General features: G+C 38.9%; 1 protein-coding gene across 10 annotated transcripts in view; it reads right to left on the bottom strand.

The window, feature by feature from the left end:
* Positions 1 to 12,703: 12,703 nt before the first annotated feature.
* Positions 12,704 to 23,549, bottom strand: part of DAP (death associated protein) — a 43,086-nt gene continuing 32,240 nt past the window's right edge. For 2 of the 10 annotated variants that reach the window (XM_026056874.1, XM_026056872.1), the window contains exons 3-7: positions 20,463 to 20,519; positions 20,142 to 20,293; positions 18,729 to 18,755; positions 18,147 to 18,189; positions 15,632 to 16,769 (exon numbers count right to left, since the gene is read on the bottom strand). In XM_026056874.1, coding sequence (XP_025912659.1) covers positions 16,625 to 16,769; positions 18,147 to 18,189; positions 18,729 to 18,755; positions 20,142 to 20,293; positions 20,463 to 20,519 — 424 coding nt within the window. In that variant the 3' untranslated portion in view covers positions 15,632 to 16,624. The other 8 variants (XM_026056880.1, XM_026056876.1, XM_026056877.1 and 5 more) reach the window with 8 other exon arrangements.

Below are 23,549 nucleotides of genomic sequence, written 5' to 3' on the forward strand. Positions count from 1 at the left end.
AACTTGTCAAACGGGGTGCCCAAAATGAGTGAATATCTTCATTTCCTAGTCATAAAATAACTATATAATTAAATTATATTAATTATATGTTATATTAAATTAATGCATGCCTATAAAACTACCTATAAGTAACATAATCATACATATATATCATTTTATATAAAAATTATATAATAAATTTTATATTTTTCTTATGTGTTTATATCTAAGCATACTGTTTTAATATATGTGCATATATTATATATTATTTCATATCATATAAAATAATATTTATATATTTTTAAATATATGCATATAAAAGGCCTCTCACCTTCCTATGATGACATGCAGCACTCAAATACGTTGATGATGACTGCTCTGCAAACGCTAGCAGTAATTAATTGCTCGGTAAGAGTCATTCATTCAGGGTATAACAGGGAGGCTACAAAGAGAGAGCAGCTGCCTGCCGCCTGAATACTATGAAGCTTTTGTATGGAAAGAGGCAGGAGGCTTCTGAGAAAAATCGTACTTGGTCATGTAATTAAAGTTATTATGCACAATAATTTTGCCGAGTCAGGTTTGAATTTGGCACCTCTCTCTGCACATTTGAATTTGCAATACTTGTGATATTCTTTTACATCTACAAAACCGTGTGAACATTTGTGGATAGTTAGCATGCCAAATGCTACTGTTTCGTGCCACTCTAAGGGAAACTGCAGAGGCTGGAGAAGGGGTCTCAGGCAGTTCCTTCTCCCCTTCGCATTGCAGCAGCTTCCAACATGAATCACAGTTTGCTACTTTGCACAAGCCCCCCCGCCCCCAGCAACCCCCAAATAAACACAACCCCTCAAGAGGCAGATGTGCAATGCATCAATGCTACCTGAGATGCATTTAGTGATTTCTCATAAGGCACCAATCAAACTGTGAATACTTGTAAACGTGCCTCAAGAAACAGGCCCAGGAACTGCGCAAACATCCCTACTCTGTGCGTGTATGTAAGCATGTGTATGTAAGTACGTGTGTGTGTGTGTGGTATTTAATTATCAGTGCAATAGCAACCAAAAATCTGTGCAGGCCAGCACTGGCAACCACAGACGATTTCAGCGTGAGTATCCTTGCGCAGCCTTCTAACTGACAAAGGGGATAAAATATTTCCGTTCTAACTGCAGCTGGCCGAGGGAGCAAAGGTTTCCTCGTGCTTGTTGCTATTGCATTGAAGCAAACGTCTTGCAAAAGGCGCTAGTGTTGGGATGTTCTGCATTACCCTGTGACAGTGTTAATGAGAAACAAATCAATATGTGGTTCGGTTAAGTAATCGCCCCATGAAAAGTGCTATTCCAACACAAGGTGAAACAGAGTTCCAAAAGACTATACAAATTTAGTTGTATGGGCAATGAATGTGCTATATTATCAGCTTGGCTGCTTTCCCAGGAAAGCATAGTAAAATAGTTGTCACTCAGCTTTTGCTCAGGTTTCCATGCAAGGGATCTTATAATAATCTAATAATCGCTTATAACATCTCATAAGTGATTGCTTTGACGGCCTGGCATCCTTTCTCAAAAGCTGTGATCTCAGCCTCCCGAAGTGTATCGTCATAAGCAAAATAAAACACCACTGCTTTGGAGAAGAGCAGAACTGCACAGACTAGTCAGATTAATTTTCCTTTGTTTTGCTCTTGAAATTTTGTTTTACAAACTCAGCTTCTATGAATGTGCTCACTTTGCAGATATTTCCATGATCATTTTTTTGCTTGTGGCTTGTGAAAACTGTGTTTTGTACCCTTCACGGGATTGCATTAGCCCTTGTTTACATTCGTGCCCACACCATGCAGTTTTGCCTGCGGTTTCCCAGTCTGTAAGAGCCTGGTTTGGACTTACGGGCACCTATTTCGGTTACACACTCAAACTGAATTCTCGCACTCTGAGGTAATCACCTGCCCAAACCACTCATCCCTTTATGAGCCTTAAATAGGCTCATGCTTAGGGTTCCCGTGACTAAGCTGTTGTTCTCAGAGAAAGCCAAAGGTAAAATATTGGGCCTAAGCTAATACCGAAAGCTGCCATTTCGTGGTGCGGTGGAGGGCCTCACGCGTGGCATGTCTCAGGCTCTCGCTTGAGCTCCATGCTGATCCCTTCTGCCTTGCTTGTAGCCTGCATTTTTCCAACAGGATGGCAAGTTACTTGTGTCTCTTATAAAGCTTTTTATTGATGAGCTCTTTCATACCTGATAGGGTCAAATGGCACCTCCTAGAGCAGCTCAGGGCCTTTTACTCACCTTGAGCTAATTACCAGTCTTGCTTTTATTAAAACACCTTGCAACTGCCAGAGACCTTTCCCCTTTTGCAGTCCACTGCACCCTGCTGCAGCTTTGAGTTATCATTTGGGAGCTTTAAACACCGGCTTGCAATGCTCAGTAAAGAGCCGTATGATAACCGTTCTCCTCGGAGAACTGCTCTTTTTTCCCATCAAGTAAAACACTGGCTTAATCTTTAATTCAAGGCTGTCTTTTGAGGATCACAGCCCCAGCTCAGGAACAAAGTGAGCCTGTCAACAGCACTGGCAGAGGCAGACGATGAAATATTAATCTGTGCTTTTGTGACCTCCAGGCTGGATTACGGTCACTCCCTCTTTGCAGGTCTTCCCAAGGCCTCTTTATACAATGCAGCTTGTACCGAATTCAGCTGGTGGGATTTAAAYGTGTGCTGTAGCCAAACAGCAAACCTCCCCGCCACTAAACCTGGAGCTTACTCAGAGGCTGGTGTTAGTTCTTTGTGTATAGGTACGCTTTTCAGTTGCCACATGTAGAACAGAGCTATAATGGTAGCTACTTTTAGGCACTAAAAAAAAAAGCCTTAGCTACTGGATGTGTCCTACCTTTCCTCAGATAAATGAGTATTTGCTATATTGCAAAATGCACTCAAAGCTTTGCCTAAAATGTAAGGCTAAAATGTTTTGCATCACATACCAGTAGTATGTGCCCTGCTTTTCTGAATAGCTCCAGCTTTTGGAGATTCCAGTGGACTATTTAGCAGATTTGTGAAGTCTTGAAATCAAAAGCCAGGTCCATGCAGTCTAAATGCTATTAAATCCCTGTGTTGCCATTTCCTATTCGCTAGGTTCCTCTGAAGGCCTAGTACCAGCCAATGGCACTTAGACTGAATTTAAGTGAATCTGGGGTAGAATGTCAAAAAAAAAAAAAAAAAAGGATAGAGGAGGAAGAAACTGTGGCAAGAATCCAGGAGCAGCAGCAAGTCAAACGAAGCAGGATGCTAACTTAACAGTGATAATCTCCCAGCAGAGTTTTTTAAAATCACATTAACATATGGATGTAAATTCTGAATCTTCCTTTGTAATTATGGGTCTGCACCCACTCAAAACAGCCTTTGGATCTGTTAACCCAGGAAAGAGCAGAAGCAAGCATCTCCATATTTCCTCCTCTCCTAGCCAGAAGTTTTCTCCCTCTTGCCAGATCAGGCACATCTTTCATGTCACAGTTATCAAAAACGATCAAGTTATCTGCAAATAAATCTCATGAAACAAGCACAAGATGCTCTGAGCACACACTGATAAATGTTTTAGGACAAGAGCAGATATTTTACTACTCCTAAGCTGGGTGATACCATTTTTTAAAAGGGCCATACGCTATTCGAGCATCGTCTTGTCTCAGTTCCTTTGAATTTGTTCATAATCATAACTGAGGCAGGTGATGCTTGGATGGGACTGTAAAACCCTCCTGCAGACTGAGAGTCATGTGTGAGGATGCTGCAAACTCGACTCCAGGGGCTCCACAGCCAGCTGGGTCCGAGTCCTGCCATGATCTGGAGGAAATGCAGTAGCTTCTAATCTAATTTGAATGAAGTTCTTGAATTAAACATAAAAGTAAATAATACAGTCAGTACAGTAGTCAACCGTGTCATTTGGATGTGAACTTCAATATGTTTTCTGCTGCCTTAAGCTTCAATTTTAATGGTGCTGCCAATTGTCCTCTTCAGGTTTCACAGTCAACCACCCCATTAAGATGCAGGAAGAGTACTTCTCTCTTCGAGATGTTGTTTCAGGCAGCCTGCAAACTCATATGCACTGGTCACACTGCTCACATTTTCAAGATAACGTGAAGAAAACTGTTGTGGCGGGAAGAAGGGGACGCTAGACCCAAAGCTTTGCAGCAAAGCCTGTGCCTGTGAAATAGTTTGGGTGCTGCTCATGCCTTTCCTAGATTTCCCTAGAAAGCATTTCTGCTAATGTTAATTATACAGGCCTCTTTCCCTTGAGAAAATATCTACCGAATACCAGCGAATGCTGGGATGCTTGCAGGGCATGGAGCTATTTAAAGACTTTTTCACATCTGTTTTCACAGGCAAATCCTATCAAATTGTTACAATAACTGCAAGTGCTTTACTGGTAAGCAATCGGTTTTCATGATAGCAAGGGCTTCCTCTGAAATGGGCTAGAAATTCAGATCTCTCAAAATTTGAGTCCATATTCTAAACACCATGCTCTAGGCATTAATCTAAACAATGCTTAGTGAGGGCCTTAATGGGCATGTACACACTTTTTATGAGGTAACTCATAAACATCACAAGAAAACCACATCTCTGGCCCCTCTACAGTGCTTCATGCTGTCTCCTCACTATTCCCATCTTGTCTGAAGCACCCTCAAGCAAGACAGTGATGGCACAACACCTTGCTGCCCCTAGCGAGGTACCTGCAGTCCTTGCTTGCACTCTGGACTTCGTTGCATCGCACAACTCTACCATGCAGTCCTCTCATCAGTGTCCTCCTTGTTTTTCACTGCTAAGATCTTAAAAATAGATAAAATAGATAGCTTTCAGCCCAGCCTGCCCTCCTCTGGACCTGGGCACCTGCCCTGGGCTGCCTGGTGCACCTGAACCCTGAAGACCATGAAAGATAGGCAATGTGCAGAGAAACGCCTGTGGCAGCAGCTTGCCAAACTCCTACATTAACAGGATTTGCCCCTAAATCACACAGACCCGCACTGAAGAAGGATACACACCTCACATCCTGGTCCTTCAGGCTGGTCCCTAAGAACAAAGGCTGTCCCGCACCTTTCATATAACTGACTTGGACAGAACGACACACAGAGACTCACCTCTAACGGGAAAAGCTGTTGAAAACACTCAAAACCACTTTCTGATACTTCATAAGCTCTTTCAGACTTTGCAGGTGTTTGTTGTTTGGATGCTTAAAGGCTCGAAAAGCCATTTCTTTTGAGTGACTATTTGCTTTTTTCCCTGATGTACAAATCTCTGTCATTCCCAGATGCTCTCAACTCAGCTGACTCCAGGGGGATTTCTGTGCAAGCCAGTGGCACCTTCTCAGCGTCTTCCCTCATGAGAAGCATTCCTCTGGGAGGTCCACAGCAATAATGCRCAGCCAGGGACATCTCTCCAGCTCCTCCAGTAGTGCAGCTCAAGTGATGGTAAGTTAGAGGGAAGCGGGACAGGGCTGTCTGGGACAGGGAGCACTAGAAGACACTGCAAGGTAGGCTGGCTACCTCTTCTGCAAGAGCTGAAGGGAAGGGAGGAGAAGATGCATCTGTGTTGTTACAAAAATGATGAAGCCGTGCAAGTGAAAGCTGCTAGTCACTCATGCACATATCTTCTCTTTGATATAGTTGCTGCATCCACCAAGTATATGCTCATAACTTGCTTATTGTGAGTGCCTTAGACAAAAGCAGTGCTGTAGCATTTCCCTTTCAGAAGATCAGGATTAGACTGGCCCAGCTGCTACTATGATCTTTTGTAAATAGCATACTGAAATCCTGTCTGTCTGCCAAACCATCCCAGGGGGAATCTAAAAAGGAACGCCTACCTGACTCTTAGCATTCAGTGGTGATTTTAGTTTTAAGGAGCGAAAAGTTGCATGCTCAGCTTGAGGTCTCTCACTACAGATGGTCTGCCAGCCACTGCTTTGAGACACCTGCCCATACCTGGACATGCTCTCATCTCTAAGAAGCCTAGCCCACAACAAAATGGTAACTCCTAGTATATCCCAGCTTAGTCTGTGAGTTTGCAAGGCACACACAAGGCCGGGGCATGGGTATGACAGCCTGTCATGGAGATCAAGAGCAGCTGAGCTGGGAAGGGAGACACCAGTAAACGGGACACAACTAGGTGTCTTGCTTGCCTCCCTGACTCCGAGAGACTCCAGGTAGAGCATGTGTGGCTTACAAGTTACATGCCTCTTCCTACCCCTCAGTCGCTGGTTTTGCAAACCAAGCAGTGGAATGTGAAAACACATTTTTCTTTCTCTCTCTCTTATGGGAGAGAAAAGGCTGTAAAGTCAAATAATTTTCCCCCCCAGATCTGCACTGGTCCCATTGAAGTTATGCCCCAACCAACTCCAGCAAATGCAATCAGCAAGTTGCATTTGGGGTAGATTAAGGTTTTAAAAAGTATTTTGATTAAATTTGCACAGTAAAAACAAGGCCACCTCTCTCTTCATGTCTGAAGCTGTATTGTTAATGCCAGCAATTATGGCTAAAAATACACAGGGCTTATATTCATTTCTTGTAGTATATATTATCCATTAGAACTATAATGCACTCAAGTAATATTCACCATTTACATCAGCAGTAGCATTTTACCTTGAATACATATTATAACTAGCAAAATACAGTGGCCCATAATGAACACAAAGATGGCATCTTTATTTAGGCACTTTTCTGAGCAGTAACACTAGGTCACTAATGCTATTTAGAATTGCATCCCAGGGTAAGTGGTATAGCTCTTATTCCTGAAGAGCTGTACTTTAATCTTTTCATTCCATAATCTCAGCTCCTTATAAACAGCCAAAGAAGTATTTGTATGTTCAAAATCATAAAGGATGACAAATCAAGAATGAAGCCCCTGTTTGATTCTGACTAATAAAAGCACGTCAATAAGATCTCGGGGCTAAGCAGATACCTTGCCAATTGCTTTGCAATCTTGTTTGGTTACAGGAAAAGCAACACATAAGTACAGCCTGAATCTGGGAGAAGCTGCAGAACAGTAACCCTGAGATTGCTTCTGTAAATTAATGTTTTTTATAGCATTCCTTGAAGAATGGCAGTGGTAGGACTTAATGTTTCTGCTGAGGAATACAGTAAACTTTTATTAGGCATTGCAAAATCAGGGCATTTTCCCTAGTTATTAAAATCAGGTAATACTGAATTATGTAACATGTATATATAAAGATATAAATATACTCTTGTGTGTTACAATAGTGATTTGTTTTCCTTCCAATATAGTAAGCTAATTTACACCACAGCATTTCATTCAACCATTTTCAGAATGACTCAGGCTTTCACTGCTACCACCTTTTCCTTCAAAATCCCTTTTCCAGCAAGGAGTGTTGCACAGAGAAGTGCTCGTTACTCCAAGGAGCTCTGCTGAACTCCAGTCCCCTGCTTTTGAAGTCCTGGGAGCTGCATGAAGGCAGCCTAGGATCATATTTTGCATGGCAAATTTCATTCCACTCCCTGAGAACAGGCCATAGTGATTCTCTTTACAGTCAGCAGATTCTCTTGGCAGTCAGCAGAAAGCCAAGAGACCAAACGAAACCAGCAGTTTAGTAGACGCCAAGCACCAGAACTGAATAGGACATAAAATTGTCTAACATTGACATTCTTCTGCAGAGCTCCACAAACAAAAACTCACATAAAGTGAAGGATCTGCTCATTAAGTCTTCTCTTCCACCACTTTTTAAGGTTGATATGCCTCACAGCATCTGAGGAGTTTGATGTTTGGAGGCCCCTACCTTGGTTCACATGAAAGACCTAGTTCAACAGTCCGATCCTATAAAATAAATTTGAAGTGAGCTTTACACCTTGGAGAGTATCACTGAAGTTAACAGGACCCCAAGAGCACTAAGTACCAATCCGCTCTGAAAGATTAGTAGCCTTCACAGGATGGGAAAATCTAATTTGCACTAAAGTAACCAAAATCTGTAGGAGATCTCAGGAGAGATCTGCTTAGACTCTGCTGCTAACATTTTCTATACTGGGGCTGGCAGAGGTCTCTGCCTTTTAACCTGCTCCCACCAAACAAAGTCATACCTGCTACAAAGGACCGAATATGAGACACAGTGACATACACTGCATGAAATGACAGCCAGGAAAAAGATTGCGCCTATAAACAAATTAAATATATGAACCTAGGAGAGAGGAATATTATGAGTCATGATAAATACTCAGCTCATGCTCTATACTTTCCATAAATATTTATCTTAGAAACAATTGGCTAATGGTGAACCAGCTATTAACATGTAAAATAGAGCTCTTGTACTATAAAGTATAGGTTTCCAGTGTGTACAGTCTAGGAGCTATTTGGCACAGCAAAAAGCAAAGCTGTGTGTTTAACAAATGTCCTCATAATAAGTTCAATCAAAAGACCTATTTAAGGTTTCAGCCTTTCATTCCAGACCCCTCCAGCTGTCACAATTGTCACATCAGCAGTGGCCTAATGTTTATTCTGTTCTGGATGATAAATCAGACTCTGAAAAGAAAAAAAAAATCTTGCATTTGCTATTCATTACTTTTTTTTTTTCCAGAGAAGAGGAATTGAGTACAGAATCAGCTTCTAATGTAATTTTTCTTTTATTAGCAACTCAGACTTAATACAGTGAAAAGCTACATTCAAAAAGGATGTTAAAGGTGTCCATTCAAACTATGTGCTCCATGAAAACCTGATCTCACGTTGCTTAATGCCTCTGGGATGAATAAAATATCAGATCTTACATTCTAAAATTGACTACTCTCTTTCTTTTTAGGCACACACTAGAATATTAATTAGGTCTCATTTCAACTAAAATATGTCTGAATTCCACAGCCTGTATAAATATACACCCAGTGCTGGATTTTACAGCATAGAGAGATAATATATTATTTCTTTACACTAAATCTTGTAAGTAAAAAGAATCAGAAGTTTGTTAAAATAGAAGTTTGCATTCATAAAATACGTTTGCATTCCTCTTCTGAAGTACTCCCCCATGAAAAAGATTCAAGGACATGTAGATTTACAAATCAATGAATTGCACATTCAGTATATAATTAGTTGGTGGAAACTGAGGTCACTGAGCAGCACAGGAAATGCACAGTATCCAGTTCTTAAACAAGATGATAACTGAGGTCTTTCTCTATCATGGTCTTCTAACAACACTTTTATAGAACACTACTGAATTTGTTTTTGTGCTGATTGGCTTACTATTCCATTTTTAACACTTAAGAGTTTACTGTTTTAGTCACAAGTCCTACTTACTGCAGACTTTAATACTTTAAAAATAAATAAAAATAAATAAATACTTTAAAAAATAAAATGTGCAGTATTCCACCAGTATGTGCCCCAATCAGTGCCTTCAAGAGACAAAGTTACAAGACCCTTGGCTTCCTCCAAGTTTCCCATTACTGTATTACAAACTCAGCGCTGATCCAACACACCGCTGGTGACAGCCCTGCTTTGAGCAGCGGGTTGGACTAGAGCACTCCAGGGGTCCATTCGACCAACATTTCTTTCATTCTGATATCAGACCCCAGAAACAGCAGARAAAGGGGTGAAAAAGGCCAGGTCCATGCATCACCTCTCTCCTGCAGGCTCAAGACTACAACAGATGCAACCCCTACCGCTGTCCCCCATCTTCCGGGACTTCTCTGGCAGTCAAAAGCTGCCAGCTATTTTATATCATCTGCTTCTTTCATGAACCACTTTCGTGGGCTTTCCCTTTACTCTTTCACCTGTCTACTAGCTCAGCCCTAAGGAGGCCTTTAGCAGGAGCTCACTGTCTCCTGTTTGTGAAAAGCTGCTTTGAATTAATGGAAATGATCAAAGATTAAAACAACCTTTTTTTTTTTTTTTTTTAAGAATCATGAAGTCTGTAGAGGTCAAAAAAGTGGAAAGCTAATCTTCACTGTAGAAAGTGATGAATGATTTGCAAAATGAAAGCCTAAATTAAATGCACATGACTTTAGGAATATGAATTTTTTAAATATCAAGCAGTTTTTAGATAAATACAGCAGGTTCACAAATAAATGTAAAACAAGGAGAAAAATAGCATACCTCTTTCTTTAGACCAGCTCCTCCAAACACTGGCACACTGGGATAATTTTATTCAAAAAAGCATTGAACRTATCTTGTGATTTCAGTCAAATCTGAAACACTCTGAGACACTAGTTATTTCAGCCTCTAGCAAATGCACAGATTAGTAACTAACTTTTGCTTTTCATTTCAATTAAATCTGTTGTTTTGCATTTCAAGAGGCATTTCTGTTTTAAGAGGAAATTCAGGTTGGTTGCTGTGCTTTTCAGTCCATTTACTCCTCCATATATAGGAAAGTGATGTCATCATCCTTACGTGGCACCGGACGTCCATTGACACCTGAGACAGTCTACCGAAAAATAACTTCTTACAAGACATTTATCTGCTTTCATAAACTGCCACTTGTTTGCTAGCCAAAATGAAGGATAAAAAACATTTTGCTGAACCAGCTTTAGTCAGAACACTGTGAGAAAACAATAAAGGTAATACATGTGTCCTCGCTATTGGCAATATAGAGCTTACAGCTCGCTAACAGCTAAACAATTTTTATAATCCTTATAATCACTGTGGATTACAAATGCTTTTCTTCTTTTAATGCTGTGAGTACCCGATAAAATGCTAGCCACTCTGGTTTTCTAAAAATATCTCAAACACAAGCTGGGCAGCAGAGATTGTGTTACCGAGGTTCTTTCAAGGTCACTCACAAGATACGTGCTTGCTGTGGGTTTAGTACCTGTGTTTCCGCTTTGTCCCTGGCAGGGCTAGAAGTGTGTTTTGCAAGAATGATCAGCATCCATTCGTGCCCATCAGCTCCAAGCAGTAATAAATTATTTTCTTAGAAAACTGTATTCCTTTTCTCACCTCAGCTCAGCATCCTGAAGGAAAGGGAAGAGTCTTTGTAAAAGAACTCAGAATTCTTCATTCGCAGACTGCTTTGTATAAAACCACTTTTCCCATCCCTCCTCTCTGGTTTCCTGTGTAAATACCAGTGCTATCATTTTATGAAGAGACGCAAGAAATAGTATATACTAGATGCAGTCTTTTCACCGATGCAGGATGAGGACAACCAAAGAATAGACATTCTTGATGGAGATCCAAGAACACAGCAACAAGCAAAATACAAACCTCCACCTTCTCAAGAAAAAAGTGTGTGCATCAGAGGAATGATAGAGAAATTCAGAGGAAAAAAGATAATGCTCTATGACAGCAGGTCAGATACCTTTACTAATTATACATAATATGATCATGCACGACACTTACCAAAGGCTACAGCTACAACAATGGAAATTTAACTTTACCCATCTGTTGGAGAAGTCTGATGAAGATTTACCACTGTAGACTTGACCTGGTTCCTTTTTGTCTAGGCTCCTCCAGTCACTATGATCTGGATCCCTCTTTTACTGACAGATTGGATAATGTTAGGCATGTTAGCTCTAATCAGTTATATTTAAATGTCTTGTCTTGTGAGGGAGGAGGTTTGCGTGCAAAGCAATTCAACTAAAACAGACTTCTCTTCTTAATTTTTTCTGTCATTTTGGTAAGTGCTCTGCTGAGCAACAGCTATTCCAGCTGTAATGGCAACTAAACCCCTGCTGGCATCCCCACCTTTTCCCTATTGCAATTAAGAAAGGTTAGAGAGCATTAAAATATCCTAATCCTAAAGACATTGGCCTAGACCTAAATCTTATTTTAAATTTGATATACTGAAATCTGAAGGGGACATAAGAAGTGGTTTATAATACCCACAACTTCCTCCTCCCTGAAGATGATGACTATTCAGAATAATGTTATTCCAAAGGGACAAAAACATATGCCCATACCACCCCCTTCACCTTTCTATGAGTCAGATTATTGTGAATATTTTCATTACATAATCAGGAGTACATGACAATCATACTACCACAGGTAAACGTACAAGTCTTATGTTTCAGGCCATTCAATGAGAAAAGAGTAAACTATGTTGTTGGAATTAGATGTAAATAAAACTCTAATTACTAATAACCTTTGCAATTCTGCAGATAACCAGGGCCATCAAGCTTGGAATAAGTACAGACAGCTAAATCAACAGCATGCCTGGCATCATGCCCATGTATTTCCCCAAAATTTTAATGAAAGAAGCCAGTTTTTAAAAAATACAGTACATCATTATATGATTGCAGAGCCTAAGGATGTTAACACTGTAACAGTCCAGGGCAGTAAATCTATCTTTATTTGTACTGTGAGGCATCACATGTATTTATTGTACTATATATACACCATAGATATACTAAATACAGGATGCCAAAAGTATGTAATGTTAACTGCAGTCTTAAGAGAAGTTTGCCACTTCTTCTGATTATAAATCTTTTTTCCTGAGAGAAGACTAGAACTCGAAAGGCGATGGAAAATGTTAAATCTCATTTCCTTTACCAAACTGTTTTATTACCACACTTAGATTCTCCAGCTTCCCAAAGACATAGTGGGGATCTTCAATTTCATAACGAAAAACAGCAACTTCCCTTCTCATGGCAGTGCCTAGTTTTATTTTAAATGAGACTGGACTATTCAAAACAGCTCATCCACTGTGTCATAAAACTTCCCAATAAATATCACTAGCTATAAAATGTTGATTAAGTGTTCCACATTCTGAAATAAAACCCCATAAAACTCCACCCTGCACATTTACATTGCATTTACAGAAAAATGAGCCCAATATACAACCTCAGAGCAATGTTTTATTGTTGCATTATTGCCACATTGACAATTCCGGAAAATTTCTTTAACAATCATTTCATGGTAACCTCTGAACATCTGCTATGCTTGTATGTTATTTTAACATATTTATTTATTAAAAATGTATCAAYAATCATCAGTAGACAATCCAGGTCACCAGTTACAATTCTTTATTTCGGGGAAGGTAATACTTTGGTAAGGACACCTACACATAAACATGGATACCTTCCAACAATATATAGTATACTTTCATGCAGAGACATTTGCTAACCTTATAGGAATTCCTGCACTCTAAAAGCCACTAAAGCTATCTTGAGAGTCATATTCCACTGTAAAAACATATCCATCTAAGTAATCAAAGACAAAATTCAGATATTGTCTATATATATATTGTATATATAGAACTAACACGCAAAGCATCCATGTTCCTAACTTTTAATATTAGAATTGAAATGTGGTGTTGCTTTTGGAAGGTAGAAAGATACATTTGTACCCACTATTACTAGATACAGATGAGAGGTATCCAGCCCATCTAGTTCTGTGCATCTACACTGAGGTATGTGTCTTGTCTTCCACTACAGGAGTCGAGAGGGATTGAGCTCATCTTACAGGAGACACTTCCATTTGGTCAAATAAGTCATACCTACGCTCTACAGACTGCTTTGGCTATATCCTCACTGGCTACAGTCTGGACACCACTTCAGATGCAGATACAGCACCAGGAGAGCTGAATCCACCCAGCACATTGTGAGGCAGCAGCTACACCATATCAGGTGACTGTGATGATTTGCTGTTGCGCTGGCCCAGCAGACTGACAACTATTGTCTGTACTATTAATGAGATACCACTGTTTGCTGTCCTGAATCTGCAAACACTCCTGCCAGCAAATTAGCTCGTGTAGATATTCCACGGGGTTCAACACTTCTATTCTTATTCATAAGTTACTCATGTGTGAATCGTTTGTATACTCATGAGTGGCCACCAACAAGGCCTCAGAAGAACTGCCATCAGAAACAAAAAGCATATTTTACAAATTATGCATATTCTCATATACAATAATTGTAATAAACAATGTTCGTTCCTTAAGGCAAGTACAGCTATATAATTAAAGTGAAAATAAGGACTGCATGTAAAGATTGTACAGCCTTCCTTGGGTGCAGAATACATATATCTATGCACATGAGGTGAAATTCCCTCCTTTGCAAAGCATTCTTTCCATTTCAAGCCTACTAAGAGATGGACAGGCCATGTCCATTGCACCCACAGGAAGTCAGTTCTCCCCTTATGAAATGGGTCATATTTCATATCATTTTATTTTTTTCTTATTCAGCTACACATGGGAAAATTAATCAATCTGCAGATGTTTTAAAAATTCATATTTTTGAAACTGTCCTTACTATTCTTCCATACTATTTGATTTTAAACATAAATGAGCTAGTAAAGCCCCAAGTGACCCCAAACTTCCACTAATTTGCCAGATGACTGACTGCAGCGCTAGCTCAAGTACCCACCTTTTTTGAGGTTGTTAAAAGTTTTATAAACCTAGAGGGTACAAGAACCTGTAGTGTATTTTTATTCAGTTAAAAACTGAAGTACACTTTAAAAATGTTGGTTAAATGTTTAAAAAATTATATTCACAGGTTTTATAGAGATGAGTTGTGGAAGGAAGATGATAGAGCTAAGTGATTTTGAACAGTGCAATCAAAAAGATTTAATTACATGGTGAAATCTAATCAAATTGCTCTGTTTGTAAGGTAACTTTTTTATTTCACTTCTACCATTACTTTCCTTATTCACAATAAAAAGACTAGGAAAAACATATGGTGCACAACAAAGGCTGGGTCATAAAGTCAAACACATTTACTAGTGATATCTCTTATTTTCCAATAATAATTTCAAACTGCAAGTTAAAAAAAACAAACAGATTTTTCTCCAGTTTAAGTTCAATTCTGGAAGGTCCTGAACTCCTTCAGCTTTCTATTGCAATTGAGAAATGATCACCTCATAAAAATACAGCCCCCCGTGAGACAAATTAGATCACAAATGATTTGCATACAGCAGCAGTGTTTCTGAAACTGATTTCTTACTCCTGTTCATACCCACAGAGCTCAAAATGTGCAAAGCCTGCATGGAAGAACTTCAACAAGACTGGGTGCGCACAATGGAGTATAAGGAAGATTCAGCTGGATTTGTGCCCACTTGAAAATATATTTGGACCCTTTTATCATCTTACTAGTTGAAATGAGATGGAACTGCCGCTGAGGTATTATGTCTTAGGATACTAAAGACCTCAAGCAGTCTATGAAATCAAGGCAACCACCAATTTCTGCATCAAACATACACAACAAGCTCTCTCCAGATAGCAAAAGTACCAGTACCAAGGGGTTATTCTTCCTTACTGGTTTAGCATAAAAAACTACATTAACTATGTGCTATTGCAACGCCAGAGCTAAAAGTAAAAGTTTTAAAATCATTAACTATATTATTCATTTTGAATTTTTGCCTTTGCAATAAAAGAGTCGTATAAAAAAGGTAAATTGGAGAAACTGAATAACACCCCTGATCAGCAAATACATAATAGAGAAAGGGCAAAATTTCCACTGGGATAACAACTGAACAATGTCTCCATTCTTATTAACTCTTGAGAATTAAAGTAAAAGAAACAACATATTGTTTTAGAGGCCAATTTTACTGATTTGGTAGTGTGAATCCTAAAGGGTTTTCTTCCTCTCCTGAAAATGTATTCATTGATGGTATTTTGGCTGAGATTTTGACGGAGGGCTCACTTGCGAGGTTGGTGGATGTGCTGGTTGACATGCTGTGGATGAGGGAGCTTTTCCACAGAAGGATGTGGTTTCTGGTGAGCTACCTGAGCTGCAGCTGGAGGGAAGTCCTTATCACCCTGTTTGAAGAACACACCAGGAAAAATTAAAGAAATCTTAAAAGCGTATTTTACAGGTCAAGTGGACATAAGTTTTTAAAAATGTAAAAAGCAGGTGGAAGACAGTGTTCTATATTCCCCTGAAGTAACCCTATATGCATTCTATCTTGCCAATCTTTTAACCAACTTCCAAATAACACTTACACAATTTTCACTTCTTCCTATTATACAGAGCATCTTAGAACACAGTACCTTAAAGTGACCAGAGAGAAAAAACACAGTTCTATCTTCAGGGTCTTATAGCTTCTTGTGCCAAGTCACTTTTACTGGCTCCGTATGGTCAGAACTACTTGACATGTTTGCTTTTCACAAAGCAACAAAAAATGGGAGATTATTTTAAAAATAAGGTAAGGCAGCTTGAAAAATTACCTGCACAAGAAAACCAATTGCAGGAATACCAATTCTGCAAGAAGAAAGGCATGATCTAACACTACTTCCAATTCAAATTTTACAGCTGGATAGCTTTTAAGTTTAACATGTTCTTTTAACAAGGTCTGCTAGTGTTACTTCTCACTTGCTAGTGTTCTACAGTATCAGTTGATGTGTAATACTTATGTCTCCTATTTAGAACTATCCTTTCTCGGGTCAGTCCCACAAGGTTTTCACAAAGCAATGGGAAACAAATATTAGCAGTGCTCAGCGACAGGGAGAAGAGAATAGCATCACAACCACCCTGCTTAAAAATTGAGACAAACGTATTATAAACCAGGAACATGCTGTATTCTATGGGTTCACAGGGTGACAATGTTGCACAAAGGTATTTTGTATAAAGCAGATGTCTCAGAACATCTCTTTCACTTCTGGCCCCATTTCAACGTAAGCCTAATTCTTCCTTTCTAGTCTGACATCTTTTTTTTTTTTCTTGATCACCAGGTTAATATTGTACATTTTTTTCATTTTGTTCTCCACTCCAGGTTGCTTCCTCTTTCTTAAAGATCTTTTCTTCTCAGACTTGACATTTTCTACCTTCTTTCCCCTCTGTGCGGTTGTTTGCCTTTTCCATACTTCTCTGACCCCTCGCACCCTGTTTTCTCAAACAGGTGATGTGAATGCAGCTCTTTTATGACTTGTGGGGGCTTTAGCAGTTGAGCAGATGACAGGTTCCATCTGTAAGCGTTAGCCAGAAATGCATATCTTAGAATCACAAAATCACAGAATAATTCAGGTTGGAAGGGACCTCAGGATGTCTCTAGTCCAACCTCCCACTCAAAGCAGGGTCAGCTATGAGGTCAGACCACATTACTCAGGGTTTTATCCAGTTTAGTCTTGCAAACCTCCAAGGACAGAGACTGAACAGCCTCTTCAGGCAACCTATTCTACTCCCTGTCTATCCTCACAGTGAAAAAGGTTTTCCTACATCCAGTCAGACCCTCCCATTTCAATCCGTGTCTGTTGTCTCTTGTCCTCCTGCCATGCACCACTGTGAACAATCTACCCCCATCTTCTTTGTGACCGCTCTGTAGTTGGGGGCAGGATGCTGTTAGGTTCCCCCAAAGCCATCTCTTCTCCAGGCTGAACATGCCCTGGTCCCTCAGCCTCTCCTCACAGGGCAAGTGCTCCAGTCCCTGACCATCCTGGGGCCCTCCAGTGAACTCACTCCAGCTTATCAACACCCTTCATATAATGGGGGGGTCCAAAAGTGGATGAAATGGGGGGGGTCCAAAAGTGGACCTTATGTGGTCTCATGAGCACTCAGTAGAGGGGGTTAATCACTTCCCTTGATCTACCAGTTATTTTCCTGCTAATGCAGCCCAGGACCTAGATGCCTAGTGGGCATCCACCTTGGTGCAGACGAAGGTCAAGGATATACACTAGCTTCACACTGACACTAGCACCTATCTGCTACCCTGTCTTTACCACCTACATGATCTGACACAGCCACAACATCTTACAGGTAACCATATTACACCCTAGTGATAACCATCATGTAAGGCTGGCACAAAAACACTATCACAATGCATATGGCGTGAACTACTGATCACACGACTAATGACTAGTTAATACTAATGTTTTAGCTTATGGATTTCCAGGCCTTGCTTGCTGTTAAAATCCAGGGAACAACTCCTAGAATTCCAATTACCTCAAGGCACATATGGTACCTCACTATCTTGAAACATGCATCATCGCAGGCAGAAGCATCCCTCCTCATCACAGATCAAGCTATAGCAACAGACTTGCATGTAATTGCTTTCAAAGAAAATGGATGTAGTAATATGTAGCTTAGATATGGAAAGAAGATCCAATAATCCTTAAGTGCTTAAATTTGAAGTAAAACAGTAGAAGTCATTTCAATAAATAATTTCAATTTCACACTAAACCAAAAAGAATGCTGAAAGTGATTTAGACAAATATACAAAACATAAAGCACTTTCTCATAAAAGAGGAAGCGTAATGAAGAAGATTAATCTTGCTCTGATCAGTGATAATTTTGAAAAGCCCACAATCATTTTTCTACGTCTGAAAGAAACTTAATAGTAATCTTACCCTTGCAATGACACCAGAGATAAACACAGTTGGTTTAGGTGGGCTGAAAAAGATAAGAAGGATTATTTTTATGAGTTGTTCAGAAGGTAAAAATCAAAAGTAGAACATATATACAATGAAAAGTGTCATTCTTGGCAATTAATGAATGTTTCAAATAGACAAGACAATTTCTCTTCAAATTTCTTTTACCATACTACTTAGTATACTTCAGCCACGAACACTGATACAGACCTGTGGGTTTTGGCTGCTATTATTTCAGGTTAATTGATAGAAAGCAGTGGAAGTCCAACAATACTGTGTTCTTTACTTAAAGCTGAAAGTCTTGGTTAGTTAGTTAGTTTGTTTGTTTGTATTGTTTTCTTAATCCTCAAATTACATACAAAAGCTGCCAGCAGTATTTTAGGCTTAGTATATTTATATTGCAGGAGATGATGAAAGTAGTAGATGGACTAAACTTACTGCTGTGATTGAGAATAAATTAAAAAACAAGTTTATTTCTGTCAGTCAAGTGGATTAAGATTCTGAGTCTCAGAAAAATACACACCCAATACTTTAATCACAGATTTTCAAGCAGATATTTACCTACTCCAATACATAGGAGAATCATGTCTGCAATAAAACAAACAATAAAAACCATAAAGCAAACTTTACCCGTGTTTTTTCATGTGCAAACTTCCATTTATGCTAATAGGAACAGACTCAAGGGCAGAATTCAACTCTGAAACCTGGTCAATACAAGGGATCAAATGCCCAGGGCCACTCATCTACTAAACTGGCAACCCCTGCATGGAGGCCAAAATGCAGACAGGCTGCCACACATAATACTTCATCCTCGGTAGTGAACGTTGCCATAACATCTAAACTCTAAATGCTCAGCAACTGGTCTTCTGGACAAGTATCACCACATATTGGTATGAAGTCTGCAGCAGGGTCAAGACCAGCAGCTCCCCAAAATCTTTGCAATAGATGTACATGTCCTTAAAAACATACAGTCTGAGGCACCGCCAAGGGAAAGGAGGGTGTGGAGGTAAAGTCACACCTCCCTCTGAACCTGTCCATAACCAGGGACTCACAGCAAATGTTTCATTAACATGGCCCATGAGAGGGTCCCAAAACCAGGATGTCACAGCTGATGGGGATGGAACAACATAAACCAAATGATTTATTAGGGGAATGATATTGATTATTATGACACACTTTACAACTATACAGCTTGTAAAGATTTATTATTATGATGTTACATGATGTCAAGGTGACACTCAGCATACTATTAGATCATGATATAATGGTCTAATAAATATTATCTGAGCCCTGATTAAATCATGGTATCGTTACATACCCTAATTCTTTAACAACAGTCATCATCCCTTCTAGAAATTCTTAAAAGACCAGGGAGACAGGATTAGATGACTTACAGAAATAGAGGAAAAGAAAGGAAGTTATGCTTTAAGAGACTTCCATTTAAGAGTACCAGCAATATTTCCTGTAATGACAAAGAGAATTTTGATAGCTGCATTAGCACTTCTTCAGTCTAATTTTCTGTTAGTATAAACTAATAATAAGCAAAGATCAATACTCAAACACTTTCATTTTACCCTAATTGTACTAAGCCAATCAGTATATTATATTCTAGATGAGATTTCCTGTATGCTGAGTGACAAAATCAAAGAAATAACTCTAACTAAGAAAACATACATGCACTGCAGTGGCTGAAGGTTCTGTTTATAAACTTAACACTAGGAATTATAAAGGAAATGAACAGTAAATGGAGAAAAAAACCTGCAGCACTTATTCTTTAATTATACATGGAATCTGGCTTTAATCACACTCAGAGAACCAGTTATCTGTTTGACATTACATTATTAAAAAGCTTTTTCTTATCGTCTTATCCTGACCTTTCAGTGTTCACTGTGCTCGGATCATGCATGAAATTCAAAACAATATTTCCCGAAAAGAGCCTGTATTTGCTGAACGTGGTATAGGTTGCTTGCTTACCACCATACTTTGCAATAAATTCAATCCCCACTGCCAGGTTCTCAAACCATGCGCTTCTGTGGACCCAGATTAGCTCCCAGGAACACAGTTTCATAACCACACTCCAAGACACCTCGTTTGATTGTAGTATTCCAGCATCACTCACTATCTTCCTGAAGAACCCACCAAAAACAGAAACAAAAATGGAAAATACGTGCAGGCTAGTATTGCTACATCTGTAAAACAATTTCAAGTGCTTTAAATTCAATTGGTGTTTTACGCAAAGCACAACCTACATTTCTAAGTATTTTGTAAGCTGTGATGGTTGCTTTGAGGATATACCTAATCTGATGAGAATCGGTTTGACAGATGTGTTTTGAAGATGCAGCATTCCTTTGTCTAGGCGTCAGTAAAAAAAGAAAGAGAAAAAAATATTACTTTCTGACTAAAAAGGAACTCTTATATACATATATGGACCTTTAAAGCCATTTAATGGGCACATTTATTTAAAGTTAAATAATAGCCAGAGCTGATATTGTGTAAGGAATACATGGGCATATTTGCCCAGACTGCTTTGAGTGTGCGTCAATACTTTCAGAATGAACACTCATTTTATTATAACATATGGAGAAAAAGAACACATCTGTTAAGATCTGAACATTCAGAGAACTTATTCTGATTTTACATGTGCGATACTTTTAGGAACTGCACCCGTTTAACATCAGTATCTCTGTTGGATACATTTATCCTGATTGTATTCAAATAAAATAAAAAGACTTCTATTATGTCAAATGCTAAAGCTTAAAGAAGGTCTTTATCTGACATTGCAAGTAAATCACAAAGAAGGTGGAACACTTGAAAAGATCATCAACTAGATGAAATGAGGCATTAATAATACTAAGGCCACAGAAAATACACAGGGAAGATGATGATTTATCCTATTCTGTTTAAGAGAGAACCTGAATAAATCAGTTTTCTTAGTAGTGAATTTTATAGTCATTAACTATCTTTGTACGTCCCTGCAGCCACGCAGCGGAGTGACGTCTGGTGCCACTCTCCTGCTTGCAGCACCCGAACCGCGCATCATGCTGTTACCTGGTGGACAGGGTCCAAGTCTGAGACTCTGCTTCCAGGGGCTGCTGGAGCAGCAGCTCTGATCTGGAGCAAGGACTATCACCATCCTTCAAAGTGCAATTGGGAACAAGAGCCTACATTTAAACTAACTATGAAATTGAACCATGCATGTGCATCTCTGTTGTCTACATTAACCATAAAAGCTCCTGAAAGGGAAACGGGTCTCGCTGCATGCAGCACAACAGGCTAGTGTTCTGTGTTCACTGGGGATCACAGAACCAAAAAACCATGTTAGGACAAATCAAGAATAGAAAAAAACAATGGTAAATATAGTATCTCATACTATTACCTAATTTAAAATATCACTTTCAGTCCAGGAGTACCATAACAGAAGAATTAGAGCAGAAATAAAGATGGAAGAAATAATCATGAGAGTATAGACAACCTTCTATATGAGGAAAGAACTAAGACCTATTTGTATATAATATACAAAATAGTGGAGAATTTTGTTCCCATTTACCTTCTTCATAGTCTAAGCATAAAGCATCACTCAAAGAAAACAAAAGACATACATTTAAAACGAATAATAGCAGATACCTTTAAAATACCATAAAATTAAATGCAGAACTTYCTGAAAATAACGAAGTGTTAAGATCAAGAGCTTAGCAAGATTCAAAAACAGAATTAGACATTTATATGACGGAAACACGTTCACATCAGTTAGGATAAAAATGTGTAAAAGTTATACAAATCCTGATGCTCTGGGGCTCAAGTTAATCTTAAACTGATACAGACTACAAAGAAATTTCTTCTGTGCAGAGGCTAAACTTTGATATGTCATTATCCTTTCTGCCTTCAGTTAAATATCACAAGAGATTATTTTCCTAATACATCTGATTCATCCAAAATTCATCTAAGCACTGTAAGTCAGGGTAGAAGCACAGTCTCAAGATTCTCAATATGCCAACATTTAAACAGGTTAGCCTACTTAAAAAAGGATAGAACCACACAGATGCAAGTCTTTTGCTAGGCTACAAGATTTTTAGTCAAAATAGATACAAAAATGGTAAATACTTTAAAAGTACACTAGTCTTCTAAATGTGAATAATTTACATGTTTATCTTTTCATATACGTGGGAGTTAATTGTATGCCTTGTTATGGCTGACCATTTTCTACTGTTTAAGGGAGCCTGGCAAATTGAGACATGAAAAAATTAACAGTGAGGTGCTTTTCAAAGACTTAGGAACCACAAATAACATTAAAATTTTGAACTACCGAAAAGTAACAGTGGAGTCCATAATGTGGTGTTTCCTTGTCTTAATCAAATCGTCCACTGGCATGAACAGAGACCTATAACTGGCCTCTTTAGTTATGGAGTGTAAAGGACAAATTCCAGCTAAAGGCTGTGAATTGAAGAGGCACCTAAATACAAGATGCAACTCCACTTCCTAACTCTCTGAACCATGGAGCAAGCAGGCAAAGGCAGCATGCAGACACCATGCACACCACCCCTCAAACACCCCAAACCAGCAAAAATGTGCAGAACCTTCCACTGAGCAGCTTGCCTTTTATTGCATTGCTCCTTTTCCAAGTAAAGACATCATTCGCTCAGTCATGAACAAGTTGCTTAGACAAGCAAAGTGAAAAACACACATTAAATAGTATGAGCTACAATTACCCACTGATCCCCCAACTCTTCCCCAATTAAAGCAGGCTGAAGTTTGGCCATTTTACACTTTATTAGAATATGCCCTGCAATAATATTCAGTGTATTAATAGAAAGTTCTCCAGATGTTCTAAGCAGAAGTTCATCTTCAATCAACAAAATTTTAGACTTTAATCCTGCCCTTATCTTTCTGGAACTAAAAGTATTCTGGTGAGTTGTTTAAACCATCTAACTTAATCTTCAAGGTTGCTTGAGAATTCATATTTTCTGGTTATAAAACATGAGAGTTAACTATTCTTAGTTTCAGTTTAGTGCCTCTTTAAAGATGTCCAGATACATCTTTATAGTGGTTCTTATTTGAATTTACTTGGTTGCCTTTGATTTTGGCATTGTCTGTGAAAATAAATTGTGAGACGATTAAAAACACACTGAGATGATTAAAAATACATTTCTCAGCAATAGGGTAAGAATAACAAGTACACTGCTCATCAGCTGGCCTGTAATACTTTCCAGTTGGTTATAATGCATTTAGGTTATTAATTTTCTGGACAAAAAGTAATAATTAGCCTGGCTGACTACCAGAGGGAAATATTCTAGTTGATTGCACAGGGCCATACAATATCTGATATTCTGTGATAATTTATCCTGGTGAGGTCATTTATTTAATCTGCCATAGTCATGCTTTCAA

The sequence above is a fragment of the Apteryx rowi genome, unplaced genomic scaffold, assembly GCF_003343035.1.
Source record: "Apteryx rowi isolate R43461 unplaced genomic scaffold, aptRow1 scaffold_1332, whole genome shotgun sequence".
In the NCBI taxonomy this organism is placed as follows: domain Eukaryota; kingdom Metazoa; phylum Chordata; class Aves; order Apterygiformes; family Apterygidae; genus Apteryx; species Apteryx rowi.